The sequence below is a fragment of the Festucalex cinctus genome, chromosome 16 (assembly GCF_051991245.1).
Source record: "Festucalex cinctus isolate MCC-2025b chromosome 16, RoL_Fcin_1.0, whole genome shotgun sequence".
NCBI classification, from domain to species: Eukaryota; Metazoa; Chordata; class Actinopteri; order Syngnathiformes; family Syngnathidae; genus Festucalex; species Festucalex cinctus.
Window position 1 is genome coordinate 4879769 of NC_135426.1, and position 12376 is coordinate 4892144.

The 12376-nt window shown below is 38.6% G+C and overlaps 1 protein-coding gene across 4 annotated transcripts in view; it reads right to left on the reverse strand.

Annotated features, from left to right (window-relative positions):
• plxnc1 (plexin C1) overlaps positions 1 to 12376 on the reverse strand; it is a 35632-nt gene that overhangs the window by 14561 nt on the left and 8695 nt on the right. For all 4 annotated transcript variants that reach the window (XR_013279023.1, XM_077499933.1, XM_077499934.1 and 1 more), the window contains exons 11-23: positions 11329 to 11370; positions 11103 to 11236; positions 10798 to 10977; positions 7486 to 7594; positions 5832 to 6011; positions 5601 to 5768; positions 5421 to 5517; positions 5199 to 5300; positions 3201 to 3304; positions 3086 to 3127; positions 2882 to 3006; positions 2614 to 2812; positions 985 to 1131 (exon numbers count right to left, since the gene is read on the reverse strand). Coding sequence is in view for 3 of the 4 variants with exons in the window: in XM_077499933.1 (XP_077356059.1) it covers positions 985 to 1131; positions 2614 to 2812; positions 2882 to 3006; positions 3086 to 3127; positions 3201 to 3304; positions 5199 to 5300; positions 5421 to 5517; positions 5601 to 5768; positions 5832 to 6011; positions 7486 to 7594; positions 10798 to 10977; positions 11103 to 11236; positions 11329 to 11370 (1629 nt within the window). In the remaining variant the exon portion in view is untranslated. The remainder of the gene's footprint in view (positions 1 to 984; positions 1132 to 2613; positions 2813 to 2881; positions 3007 to 3085; positions 3128 to 3200; positions 3305 to 5198; positions 5301 to 5420; positions 5518 to 5600; positions 5769 to 5831; positions 6012 to 7485; positions 7595 to 10797; positions 10978 to 11102; positions 11237 to 11328; positions 11371 to 12376) is intronic.

A 12376-nucleotide genomic window follows, 5' to 3' on the forward strand; every position in this document is an offset into this window, starting at 1 on the left:
GTAGTGTTAATTTGATCAGCTATTTTTAAATTTAGTTGTAGTCCAATTTCAATCACGTTTGTTAGTTCTTAATCAGTTAGTCAATCTCATCCTGTTTTTATTTAGTCCATTTTTAGTCGACTATAAATTGAGCATTTTTAGTCTTTGTTTTAGTTATAGAAAATTTTATTCGTCTACTTTTAGTAAACAAAAACTGTCAACGTTTTAGTCTAGTTTTAGTCAGGACAACCATTTTACTCCTGTATATTTTTTTGTTGACAGATAATGTTTGAACATTTCAGATCTAAAACTATTTCACATGAAAGTTTCTCTCATCTTTTTTTTTATGACAAACAAATTTGCACACAATTACAATATATGAAAAAGTGGCTACTATGGCTCCATTCTATATGAGCTAGTAAATTAGCCATTAGTTAGCGGTCCGATTAATGGTATTGTTGGGGTGTTATAGCGATTGGATTAATGTTACATTAAAACTATGATTTACTCGTTTTTTTTTTTTTTTTTTTTTTTACCTTTCACCGTGAATCCACCTCTTGTCTGTCCCATGTGTTTGTGCACGTTGCACTTGCTAGCTGCAGATTTGAAAGGGGGCGTGTCACATGAGAGTTTCAGAGTGACAGATTAGCAGAGACTAGATTTTTACAAAATCATATATTGTCTCATTTTTGTTCATGAACTAAAACATCATTAGATTTTAGTCCAGTTTTTATGTGAAGGACATTTTCATCTCGTCTTCATGAGTCGACAAAAATGCATACTGATTTAGTCGCAATTATTGTTCATCAATAAGGGTTTTAGTCTAGTCTAGTCGCGTTTTAGTCCGGTGAAAATGTGTGTTGACGAAATGACTGTTGTTTAGTTTTTGTTGACGAAATGAACACTAATGCAATGGAGAAAATAGTCAATATCTTCTGGGAACAAATAGCACTGGGAGCTATTGTGCGAGGAAAAGATTTTCTTTCATTCTCAAAAGATTTGTACCAGCGAGGTGAAGTCCTGCGCCTGCCACAGCAGCCAGTCCTCGCTGAGCGTGTACAGGGCTTTCTCCGTCACGCGGTCCACCGGCCCTCGGGCCGTCTGCTGTGTCAGGGCGCTCACCAGCAGGAACAAGTGCTGGCCCACACTCTCCTGTACGCAAAGGCGAGAGCAGGAAGTGTCAAACGGGGGGAGGGGGCGCCCAAGACGTGACACAGCTCAGCAAAGAGGAATGCAACTGGAGAGAGAAGTGGTACAATCTAGGGTGAAGCGTTTACTCAAATGTTAACTGAAAAAAAGAAAAGAAAAAAAACACTTCCTTACTTGCGTGCTGCAGGAAGGGCTAAGACAAACTGCTTAAAAGTCAATGCTTAGACTTTTCATACGTCGTCATTTTGAGTAGTGCTGGGTCTAAAATACTTTTAATACCCCCCAGTAAATTAATGTGCCAAATACCCCCCCAAAAAAGAAGTAAGGTAAGAATTGGAAATAAAAACACAAAATGTTTCAGTTTTGCAACAATTAGCATTGGAATATAGCTTTAGTGTTATCATTATTTATATTCCTGGTGTAAACAATAGGCTGTTTTTGTAATAACTACCATTGCTTTAAGCAACCGCTTCATGTCCGAAGCCGTATCAAAGCCTTCTGTATGGTCTAACATTAAAAAACCAAAAAACAAACAAACAAAAAAACAAAAACCATACAAACGTATAAATACGTTTTTGGGAGTGAAGGACTAACTATTAAAAAATGTATAAATACGTTTGGCTTTTAATTTAGCTGTATTGGATTCAATTATAAATGTAAATATTCATATTTTTACGAATGCACCAAGTTAGAGAAAGAGGTTTCTACTATTTTGCAGCATTGGTACTTCTGGGAATGTCTTTCATATAAAAGTCAAATTGGTACTGCGTGAAATGCTTAACTTATTTAACCACTTTTGGCAGTCAAACATGAATATTTTGCCTATAATAAATTTGATATTTTCATTATTTGTCATGTACAATTAGTACCTTTAGAAACACATTTTGCAACTTGCTGTCGACTGAAAATGACATCACAAGGGCTCAGGTAACCAATCACAGCTCACCTGTTTTCTAGGTTTGGTCATGTGACATTCACAAGCTGAGCTGTGATTGGTTACCTGAGCCCTTGTGATGTCATTTTCAGTCGACAGCAAGTTGCAAAATGTGTTTTTAAAGGTACTAATTGTAGGTGAAAAACAATGAAAGTATCCACCCATCCATCCATTGTCTTGACCGCTTATTCCTCACAAGGGTCGCGGGGGATGCTGGAGCCTATCTCAGCTGGCTTTGGGCAGTAGGCGGGGTACACCCTGGACTTGTTACCAGCCAATCGCAGTAAATAATGAAAATATCAAATTTATTATAGGAAAAATATTAATGTTTGACTGCCAAAAATGGCTAAATAAGTAAAGTATCTCTTTAACTAAATTGAAAATAAACATGAATCGTGAATCCAATCGATTTTGGAAATTTGAATTGATACCCAGCCCTAATTTTGAAATCTAAACGATGACAAACTACACAATCAACAAGGTAACACATTCGGCTTTCATTCAATTGCTGTATCACTGTGAAGAAGACCAAAATAAAATGCACAACAGACCCTCAAGAAGCCGTAAAGGCAGATGGACATCCAGTTGGTGAGCAGTTTCTCCACAACGGACTCGGTGCGACGAAGCAGCATTTTGGGCTGAGCGCTGTTGTTCTTCTGCATCAGATCCTTCAGCAGAAGCTCCATCACCTCCGTCAGATACGACAGGTTGCTGTGGAGCGCCACCGTCAGCAGGGACGCCAAGGCGCACCTGCAAAAGGGACGCCATTAATAGCGCGCAGGCGAAAAACGGAGCAAAGCTCGGCAGCTAATAACGCACTTGTCTTTAATGGTGAAACTCTTCTGCTCCTCCACGGCGTGCACCATGCGCGTCAGGAAGCGCTGATCTTGGATCAGCTCCGACAAGGCCCGGCAACAATCGTCGAGACGGACCTTCACGGCCATCTGATCCGGAGTCACATAGAGTGAGTCACATGCAGCGCAGCCGACACAAACGTGTGAGCAGTTTGTCGCCATCAAATACCTGACCCACGTCGGCCATACATGACGACATCAAAGCTTCATTCTGCAAAAACAGAAACAACATGTTTTGTTTTGTTGCTGTTTTTTTTTTGTATTGATTGTTAACATCCATTTACCTCGGGAAAGAAGATTCTGGATGCAAAGTGCTTGTAGTCAAGGAAAGGAATAGCGCCGACATTTTCCATCAGGTCCGCCTTCTCCGTCTGCATGTCTACAAAACCTGAGAGGGACAATTAACTAATTCAAACCCAAAAACGTGTAAATACGTATTTTAATACTTTGTCCATCATTCCCAAAAACGTATTTATATGTTTTGTTATTATAATTTTTTTATGCAAGAGCATACAGAAGGCTTTGATGCAGCTTCAGATATGAAAAGGTGGCTTAAAGCAAAGGTAGTTATTACAAAAATGACTAGCAGGTGGCAGCAGAGTATAAGAGATCACCCAGGATCATGCTGCAATATTTTTGTGAATGTGAAATGTGATATTGATTAACTTAACTGTATTCTAACGCTAAATGCTGCAAAATGGAAACAGATACAAATATATTTGTTTTCCTGATGAAATAAGAGACTTTCTTTTGGTAGTTCCATGCTTTTTTTTTTATTTTTTATAGCAATCGAACACAATATTCCGTGGGCCTTGCAAAATCAGTCAAAAATCTAGTAAAACAAAGAGTTTGCTACACTGAAAATGGCGGTGAGTGAATGAGTTAAGTGCGCGTGACTCTTCTGTACCTCATAAATGGGACAGTCTTCTGCAAACAGTATTGACATGGATACATATTGCATGGAAATGCATAAACAGAATGTTGCTGCTATTTCTCTTTAAATGAATGTGTCACAGTCGAGGTTACAATAGTTCAGGGTTATTATAGTTTTTGAATTTTTCATTTTAGTTAGTTTTGATTAGTTTGAAGGGTGGTTCTGTTAGTTTTATTAGTTTTATAGTTATTTAATAAATGCTTAGTGTTAGTTTAGTTTTATTTTTTTTAAATGTGCATCACTAATATTTAAGAAAAAAAAAAAAAAAAAAAAAAAAAAAAAAAACACCATGGGAGTGACATCATCTGAAGGTGCTTTTCTATTGACTGCCGCTAGATGATGTCACTTCTGTGTGACACACTTTCAAACGTCCTTATTCCGGTTCATATCAAATTAAATCCACTTAAAATCACATTTAAAATCATCCCCAAAGGCTCATGCATTAAATGAATTACCAAAGACTAAAAGCAAGGACATTTTTGCTATAAATATATTTAGTTTCAGTTAGTTTTCATTTTTTTAAAAAGCATTTTCCGTTTTTATTTGATTTCGTTCACGAAATTGTTTTTTGAATTTTGGCTTTTGTTTTTCCTTAGTTTCTGTTAACTAAAATAACCTAAATGAAGTAAACTAAAATAAAAATAAAGTTGAAATCCAAATGAGTGTTTAAAAAAAAAAAAGCCTTGAACAACATTATACGTTTACAACACTAAAACTACGCCAAAAATAGGGTTTTATTCGACATTATTTGTCTGTCTACATCCATCCATCTATCCTTTTAATCTTGCACATAATATTATATTATAATATTAATAATAATAATAAACTTTATTTGTATAACGCCTTTAAAAACAAGTCTTACAAGGTGCTTTAACAATCCAAAAAAACAAAAACAAAAAAAAAACTATAAAAGAAAATAGATAAATAATAAATAAATAAATTTTTAAAAAACGTTTACTGTGAATCCACCTCCTGTTTGTCCCATGTTTGTGTGCATGTTACACTCGCTAGCTGCATATTATAAAAGGGGTGTGTCACAGTACAGATAAGCCGAGACAAGATTTGACAAAAATCATACCATTTTCATCTCGTTTTTGTTCATGACTAAAATGTCCAAAGATTCCAGTTTGTATTAAGTGAACAACATTTTTTTTCGTTTTGTCTTCATGAGTCGACGAAAATGCATACTGATTTAGTTCCAGATATTGTTTATTAATGACGGTTTTAGTCTTGTGTATTCTAGTTTTACTGTAGTTTTACTAGTTTTACTGGCATCAGTCTGATTGATTGATGGTGATGATGCTGAGAATTTGACTGAAATATCGACTCGGAATTCAGCGTGCCGCACCTTGTCTGATGTCATTCCTGATGTCTAGTTCCAGGTTCTCCATGAGCTTATTCATCTTCACGGTCAGCTGCTTTTGTTGGCGTCGGTAAACCATGATCACCACTTCAAGATGGAGAGAAAAAAAAAAGAAAGAGAAGAAACCCGTGCCAAATAATATTATAATATTAAAATAATATTCCAATATGGTTCACTTATGAGAAACAAAGTTTAGTTGTGACTAACCAAGGATGATACAGGGAATCAGCAGAAGGACGATCAACATGAGAGCGAACAGGTGGGATGTATTCTGCAGCATGATTGTCTTATCTCCATATAAAACCTGGAGGGGGAAAAAAAAAATCATCCGTCGTCAGATGATATGTCATGATGATGATGATGATGTTTTTGACCTCAACGATTGACCTTCAAGTGACGAAAATTCACATCGGGCACATTTCGAATTTCACAGATGAAAAAGTCTGTTTGGTTGTCGGTGTCTTTGTCCCGCATGACGCACGGGTACTCTTTCCCCCCGTGGACGCCCAATGCCGACACGTCTTCGATGCTCATCTCCAGGTTGTCCGACGTTTTCTAACGAGAGAGAAGAATGGTGACATTTCGTTTGGTTACCAATGGCAAGTAGTACGCGTGTACCTGTATGGTGACACGAACATCCTCCCCGGTTCTTGTGGGGGTGAAACTTGTGAAGTGAGGGTCGGGATAGTAGGTGATGGATGGAGAGCAGGCCAGCGTTTCATTGGCTACTCGAAGAGACAAGACGCTGGAAAAAAACCTCCGAGTACCCTCAGCTGCGGGTGTCCGGTAGGTCAGATTCTGCAACCAACAAAAAACAAAGGGAAGTCAACCCAAAACATTTCTTCACAATGTTGTAAACATGACATTCTGACAAACGTCGCGTTTGTGGAATAGGAGCGGTTTTGTGTCCATTTCTTCTGTTCATTTTGACATGAAAATGACATCACAGATTGCTTAGGGCTCAGGCATGGGCCAATCACAGCTCAGCTTCAGAAAACAGGTGAGCCGTAATTGGTTGTTACCTGATCCCTCAGCAACTGTGACGTCATTTGCAGTAGGAGTGTGACGAAGATATATCGATATCGCGATAAATCGTGATACTTTGTCCCCCGATTATCGATATGCCTACGCAAGTATCGCGATATTTGTCGTTAATATACAGCCGCTATAACTGCTCCATTGTTTAATACTTATTGAGCGATAACTTTGGCAAGCCACTAGGGGGAGCACCTCATAAGAGTGGCGGGGAAATGGACGCAAGTCTTCAGGTGAAGAAGACTCATCAGCTTACTTTTACTTGTGGAAGACATTTATCTGTCTGACTCAGTTTTGCATACGTTTCTTTGAAATATGCACACTATATCTTCAATTTTAACATTTCAAAACATTTTATGTTTTGACTTTTTGAAGCACACAATTTCCGAGGAATATTAATATTAATTGAATTTAATAATTAAGTAATTTTACTTTTGCAATATTAGGAAAAAAATTGTCACTGTTTATAAAACAGACATGTTGCATGACAGTGTTTACAAAAGACACAAATTTGTTCACAGAAATTGGTTTCTGTTAAGACATTTATATTTGTTTAAAAAAAAAAAAAGTACACTAAAGTACTCACTATGGAGAAGACATGAGTTTGAATATTGTTTTTCAGTAATAGTACAAAAAGAAACAATTTTCTCATTGAAAAAAACATCTGTTTATGTCATGAGTAGTTTTATCGTTAATTATCGTGGATTCATTACCAGACCAATATATCGATAATCGCGGTATTGTCATATCGTGAGATAATCGTTATCGTGAGCTTTGTATCGCATATCATATTGTATTGTGAGGTACCCACAGGTTCCCACCTCTAATTTGCAGTCTACAGCAAGTGACAAAATGGCTCCCAACTACCCAGATGTATAAACAGGTGGAATTTGCTACTTTATTTACATTCCACGAACAAAATATGAATCAATTTATGAATCAAGTGTCAGAACAAATACTATTGTCAAGAACTTTTTGGGGTTGACTTCCCCCATTTAATTTCAAGACTTTGTCTTTTCCATGATATTATCGGTTATATTTTAACAAGAATAAAAATCAGCGTGCCATTCCGATAAGGTCATCGGGCATCATCCAAACGTGCAGCTTTCAGGCCATGCCATACTTTTAGAAGCGTGGTATTATTTACCACAGCACATTCCATAGTTTACTATGACTAATGCAGCAAAGTGCGCGTGAAGGAGCATGTGTGCGTGTGCATGTGTGCGTGCGCTCTCACTCGGTGGCTTCTACTGGTGGGAAGGCTCACTTCCTGTAAGGCATGACTGTGCAGGACGCCGTCCACAACTTCAAGGTTGGACCCCACCATCGTGATCGTCCTCTTTCCACTGCATACAAAAGCATCAACTTCAAGTCAATATTAAAGCCTGCTTTCTTTTATGACAATAAAAAAGGTCATGGCACAGATTTCAAGATGACTTCACAAACTAGACATTTGTAGTGTGATGCAACAATCATGATTTTCATTTCCACTAAAGGCATGACAGGATCTGAGCACACTGTGTTCTGTCTTAAAGGATGTGTCAGACCCAGGATAGTTCACCAAAATAAGGTCATCAATGAAAAATACATTGACAAAACAAACTTGAACTAATGACAATTATAGCGAAAATCTCCTTCATTTTTAAAGTGTTGCACCGACGTTGGAATAGACATTGGGGAATCGCAGTTCTTTTCATGTGTCGTCCAGAAGTAAACGGCAACTTACATATTTTTGGAAGCCAGTATGTGTCTCATGAATACTTTCATTGCAACATGTGATGCATTTCATCTCAACTTAGAAGCAGTATTACACACTGCACTTCTACTTGGAGTACTGTGAACTCCATCCATCCATCCATTTTCTTAACCGCTTATTCCTCACAAGGGTCGCGGGGGGTGCTGGCGCCTATCTCAGCTGGCTCTGGGCAGCAGGTGGGGGACACCCTGGACTGGTTGCCAACCAATCGCAGGGCAAACAGAGACGAACAACCATCCACACTCACAAGCACACCTAGGGACAATTCGGAGCGCCCAATTAATCTGCCATGCATGTCTTTGGAATGTGGGAGGAGACCGGAGTATCCGGAGAAGACCCACGCGGGAACGGGGAGAACATGCAAACTCCACCTAGGAAGGCCGGAGCCTGGACTCAAACAGGAGTCCTCAGAACTGGGAGGCGGACGTGCTAACCAGTCGACCACCGTGCCGCCCGTACTGTGAAGTGTTATACACAATATTTGTGTTTGATTAGGGATGTCCAAATGTCACAATACGATATGAAGCTCACAATACGACAACTATCACGATATTGTGGGGAGGTTGGCAATATTTAAAAAAGGTGACAATATTGTAAAAAAATGAGCTCATACTAAAAAAAAGCACAATATTGTGCTTTTGTACATAATAGCAATGTTATATTATTATGTTTTATTATTATTATGTTGTTATTGTTATTATTATTACGATATGTTGTTAATGCACACACACAGTTCCTCCACATATTGACTTGCTTCACAGGCATATTATGCTCCCCTTCATCTGACAATTAGTGCAGATTTTAAACATAAAAGGGCCAAAACATCCCTAATGAAAATTAAATTGCATTACAAAACTAGCCACCAGAGGGTGCTAGAAGTGCACAAATGGAAATCAACCTGACTTTTTTTTTTTTTTTTATTAACAGATGTGTTGCTTTTAAATATTGTGAACGTGACGATGACAATATTGTGGCATTTTTAATTAGTGTTGTTCCGATACTGATACTGGTATCGGCAGAGGTGCCGATACTGTATTAAAAAAGTGGTATCGATATCGGTGACTACTCGCAAGTAACATGCCGATACCATTAATTCCAACACTAGTATAGGATTTTGGATGCAGCATCTTGTGTCTTGCACATGCACGACATTCACCGATATGTTACATGTTCACTGCATGCCGATCTAAGATATCCTATTGGCCCTTGAATGCTCTGAACCAATAGCAGGACAGCTTTTTCATGTTAAGGAAAAAAAATACTCAAGTATCGGTATCGGCCGATACTGCAAAGCTGGGTATCGGTATGGTATCGGCCGATACTGCAAAGCTGGGTATCGGTATCGGGGGCCAAAAAACAGTATCGGAACAACACTAGTTTTAATATCACGATATCACACTTATCGTTAAATCCCTATATTTGATTGGTGATGGTTGTTCATCTGTTCTTCATGTTTGCACATTTTTAAAATTGCTATTTGATATTTAATTCAAATTAGAACATTGAAAAACTAACACAAATGCTAAAACTAAACTCATTGAAAAACTAAAAACTACAACAAACATGCTCAAAAAATGTGTTAAAACTAACAAAGGTAAAAAATGAAAACTAACTAAAATGAACTATTATAACCCTGGTCAGAACAGGGACAACTGCATGTGGATCACCAGCACAGATATACATTCTGACATTCATTCCGAGGTCACAACAATTGATCCGGTAGAGCAAGAAGCACAATGCTTTGCGATTGTTCCCAGCAGATGGCCGTGATCAAGCAGTTCGTTTGGCTTGTCGCACATCAAAATGTGAGCATAGTTGCTGGATTTTACGCAACTGCGCAATACATCTTGAAAGTGCCACTTTCATGATGTTGCAACCAAAGAGGGAAGCAGTTTGATGGTGAAACGCGTCACTTTTGAGAAGTGGCTGACTTTTTACACCAGATACCGCCTGACCTAAAAAAAAAACTTTTCAGAAGCGGTTCCTAAATAGCCCAATTATAAGCTACAAAAGCCACTTCATGTTCTTATTGTCCATCCATCCATCCATCCATTTTCTTAACCGCTTGCTCGTCACAAGGGTCGCAGGGGGGTGCTGGAGCCTATCCCAGCTGGCTTCGGGCAGTAGGTGGGGTACACCCTGAACTGGATGCCAGCCAATCGCAGTGTTCTTATTGTTACCTTCAGAACAGTTTCAGAAAAGTTCATAGTTTGTCCAGAATTAATTTGATAACTTCATTATTTTTCATGGACAATCAATGCCTTTAAAAAGTATTTTTTTCTATTTGCTGTCGACTAATGATGACATCACCTGTGCGGAGGAAGTAATTAACGGCCAATCACGGCTCACCTGTTTTCTGGGTTTGGTCAATAAACTGAGCCGTGATTGGTCGTTACCTACTTCCTCAGCAAAGGTGATGTCATCATCAGTCGATAGCAAGTAGAAAAACTACTTTTTAAATGTATTAATTGTACATGAAAAATAATGAAGTCACCACATTAATTATAGACAAAATATGAACTTCTTACTGCTGAAAATGGCGCAATGACTCAAGTGTCCCTTTTTAAATCTTTCACATGCTCCAAATGTCCATTGGGCAAACTTATTTTTTTTAAAACGTTAGGCCATTTGAACTGTTTTTTTAAATAATTATTATATATAAACAATTATTTAAATAATTCATCCTCATGCATTTTCCGATAAACTACAAAACAGGCGAGGGCTAAGTATTTTCAAGGAGGATGCCAATTTTTCTTGGTCATCTCATAAAGATGACAAAATAAGACTCCTAACCTGCTCCAGGTGCTGTTTGGTGTCACGGCGGTGCAGGACGGCGACGACGTGTAGGTGAGCTTGCGGTTGCCGTGGCAGCTGCCATCTGGGAGGACGGCACACATGCGGACCGTACCTTTGCCTTGGATGGCGGGAATGTGAAACTTGAGCGTCACGCCGGTGTTGTTCCACACGGGTGACCTGAGACAAAAAATGAGAGTGACGCAGTTTAACAACATGCTGAGTCTCGCTTGGGGTTGTTTGGGTCTAAGAATGAGTGTCGATAAAAATCAAGAAAAGTGCGCTGCAGCTTTGGAAACACTCACTCCCGCGGCTCGCAGTCCATGTTGGTCTGGATCCTCACGGCGGTCACATGACTGAGGTTACGGCCAGACAAAACAGCAGAGTTATGGCCATAGAAAGACACAACACTGGGGACGACAGATGAGATCTCGGGCTTCTAACCGGAAACATACACAAACAGAGTCTTGTTACGTTTGCCTTGAAACTTCAACCGTGTGTAGAGTTGATACAGTTTGGAGGGAGACTCACAGAAATGTTAATTTGTGATTGTATCGTTTGGCAAACTTGGTCCTGTTGGAAGACATAAACACAAAAACAGATGTTTTAAACTATCAGTGTGTGTGTGGGTGTGTGTATGGGTGTGTGTGTGTGTGTGTGTGTGGGGGGGGGGGGGGGGGGGGCAAAAAAGATTTGCACAAAAAAAAAAAAAAAAACTTGCGAGGAATAGCCTATTAGGATGTTTGTGCCAAGTCACAATTCTGCCTACAGTGGAAGAAGTCGTTAAACTGTACTTTCTAGTCGGATTTTAAAATAGAGATACCGTAGTAATTGCTTTCACAGAGATAAACCATCATATTTAGCATTCATACTTCGAAGAGGCACCGCCTACAACCTGTGTTTTTGTTTTCTTTCTAGTCATTGACTAAGTTGTCAGTCAATATTAGTTATCGTCTCAATGAATGACTGCTATTTTAGTTTCATTTTCGTCTGAAAAACATTTTTCGTGCTGAAGAATAAGGCGAAAATTTTTCGGCGACGAAATTATCACTGGCGGACACAAGACGACGATGACAACCACAGAACAGGAAACACAGAAGCTTGTCACAATGTCCTGTAACATAAGCAAAGCGACAAAATCAAATGTTGGATCAACTTGATACGCCGGTATCTTTAACTCATTTACTCCCAATAACGTATGAATACGTTTTTTTAATGTTCTAAGTGTCCCAAAGACCTATTTATACGTTTTTGTTTTTTTTAATGCTAGAGCATACAGAAGGCTTTGATGCAGCCTCTCAACTGCAAAGAACGGTTGCAGAAATGGTAGTTATTACACAAACGGCCAGCAGGTGGCAGCAGAGCAAAGGAGATCAACCAGGGCCATCTAGAAAAAAAGCTAAATTACTTACAATTTAAATAGATTTGTAAAAACTGATGAAACTTAGCTCTCTTCTAATGCTAATTGCTGCAAAACGGAAACAGATAGAAACATACTTTTTTTCCTGATGAAAGAAGAGACATTAATCTTTCTTTTGATAGGTTCCATGCTTTTATAGCAATAGAACACAATATTCTG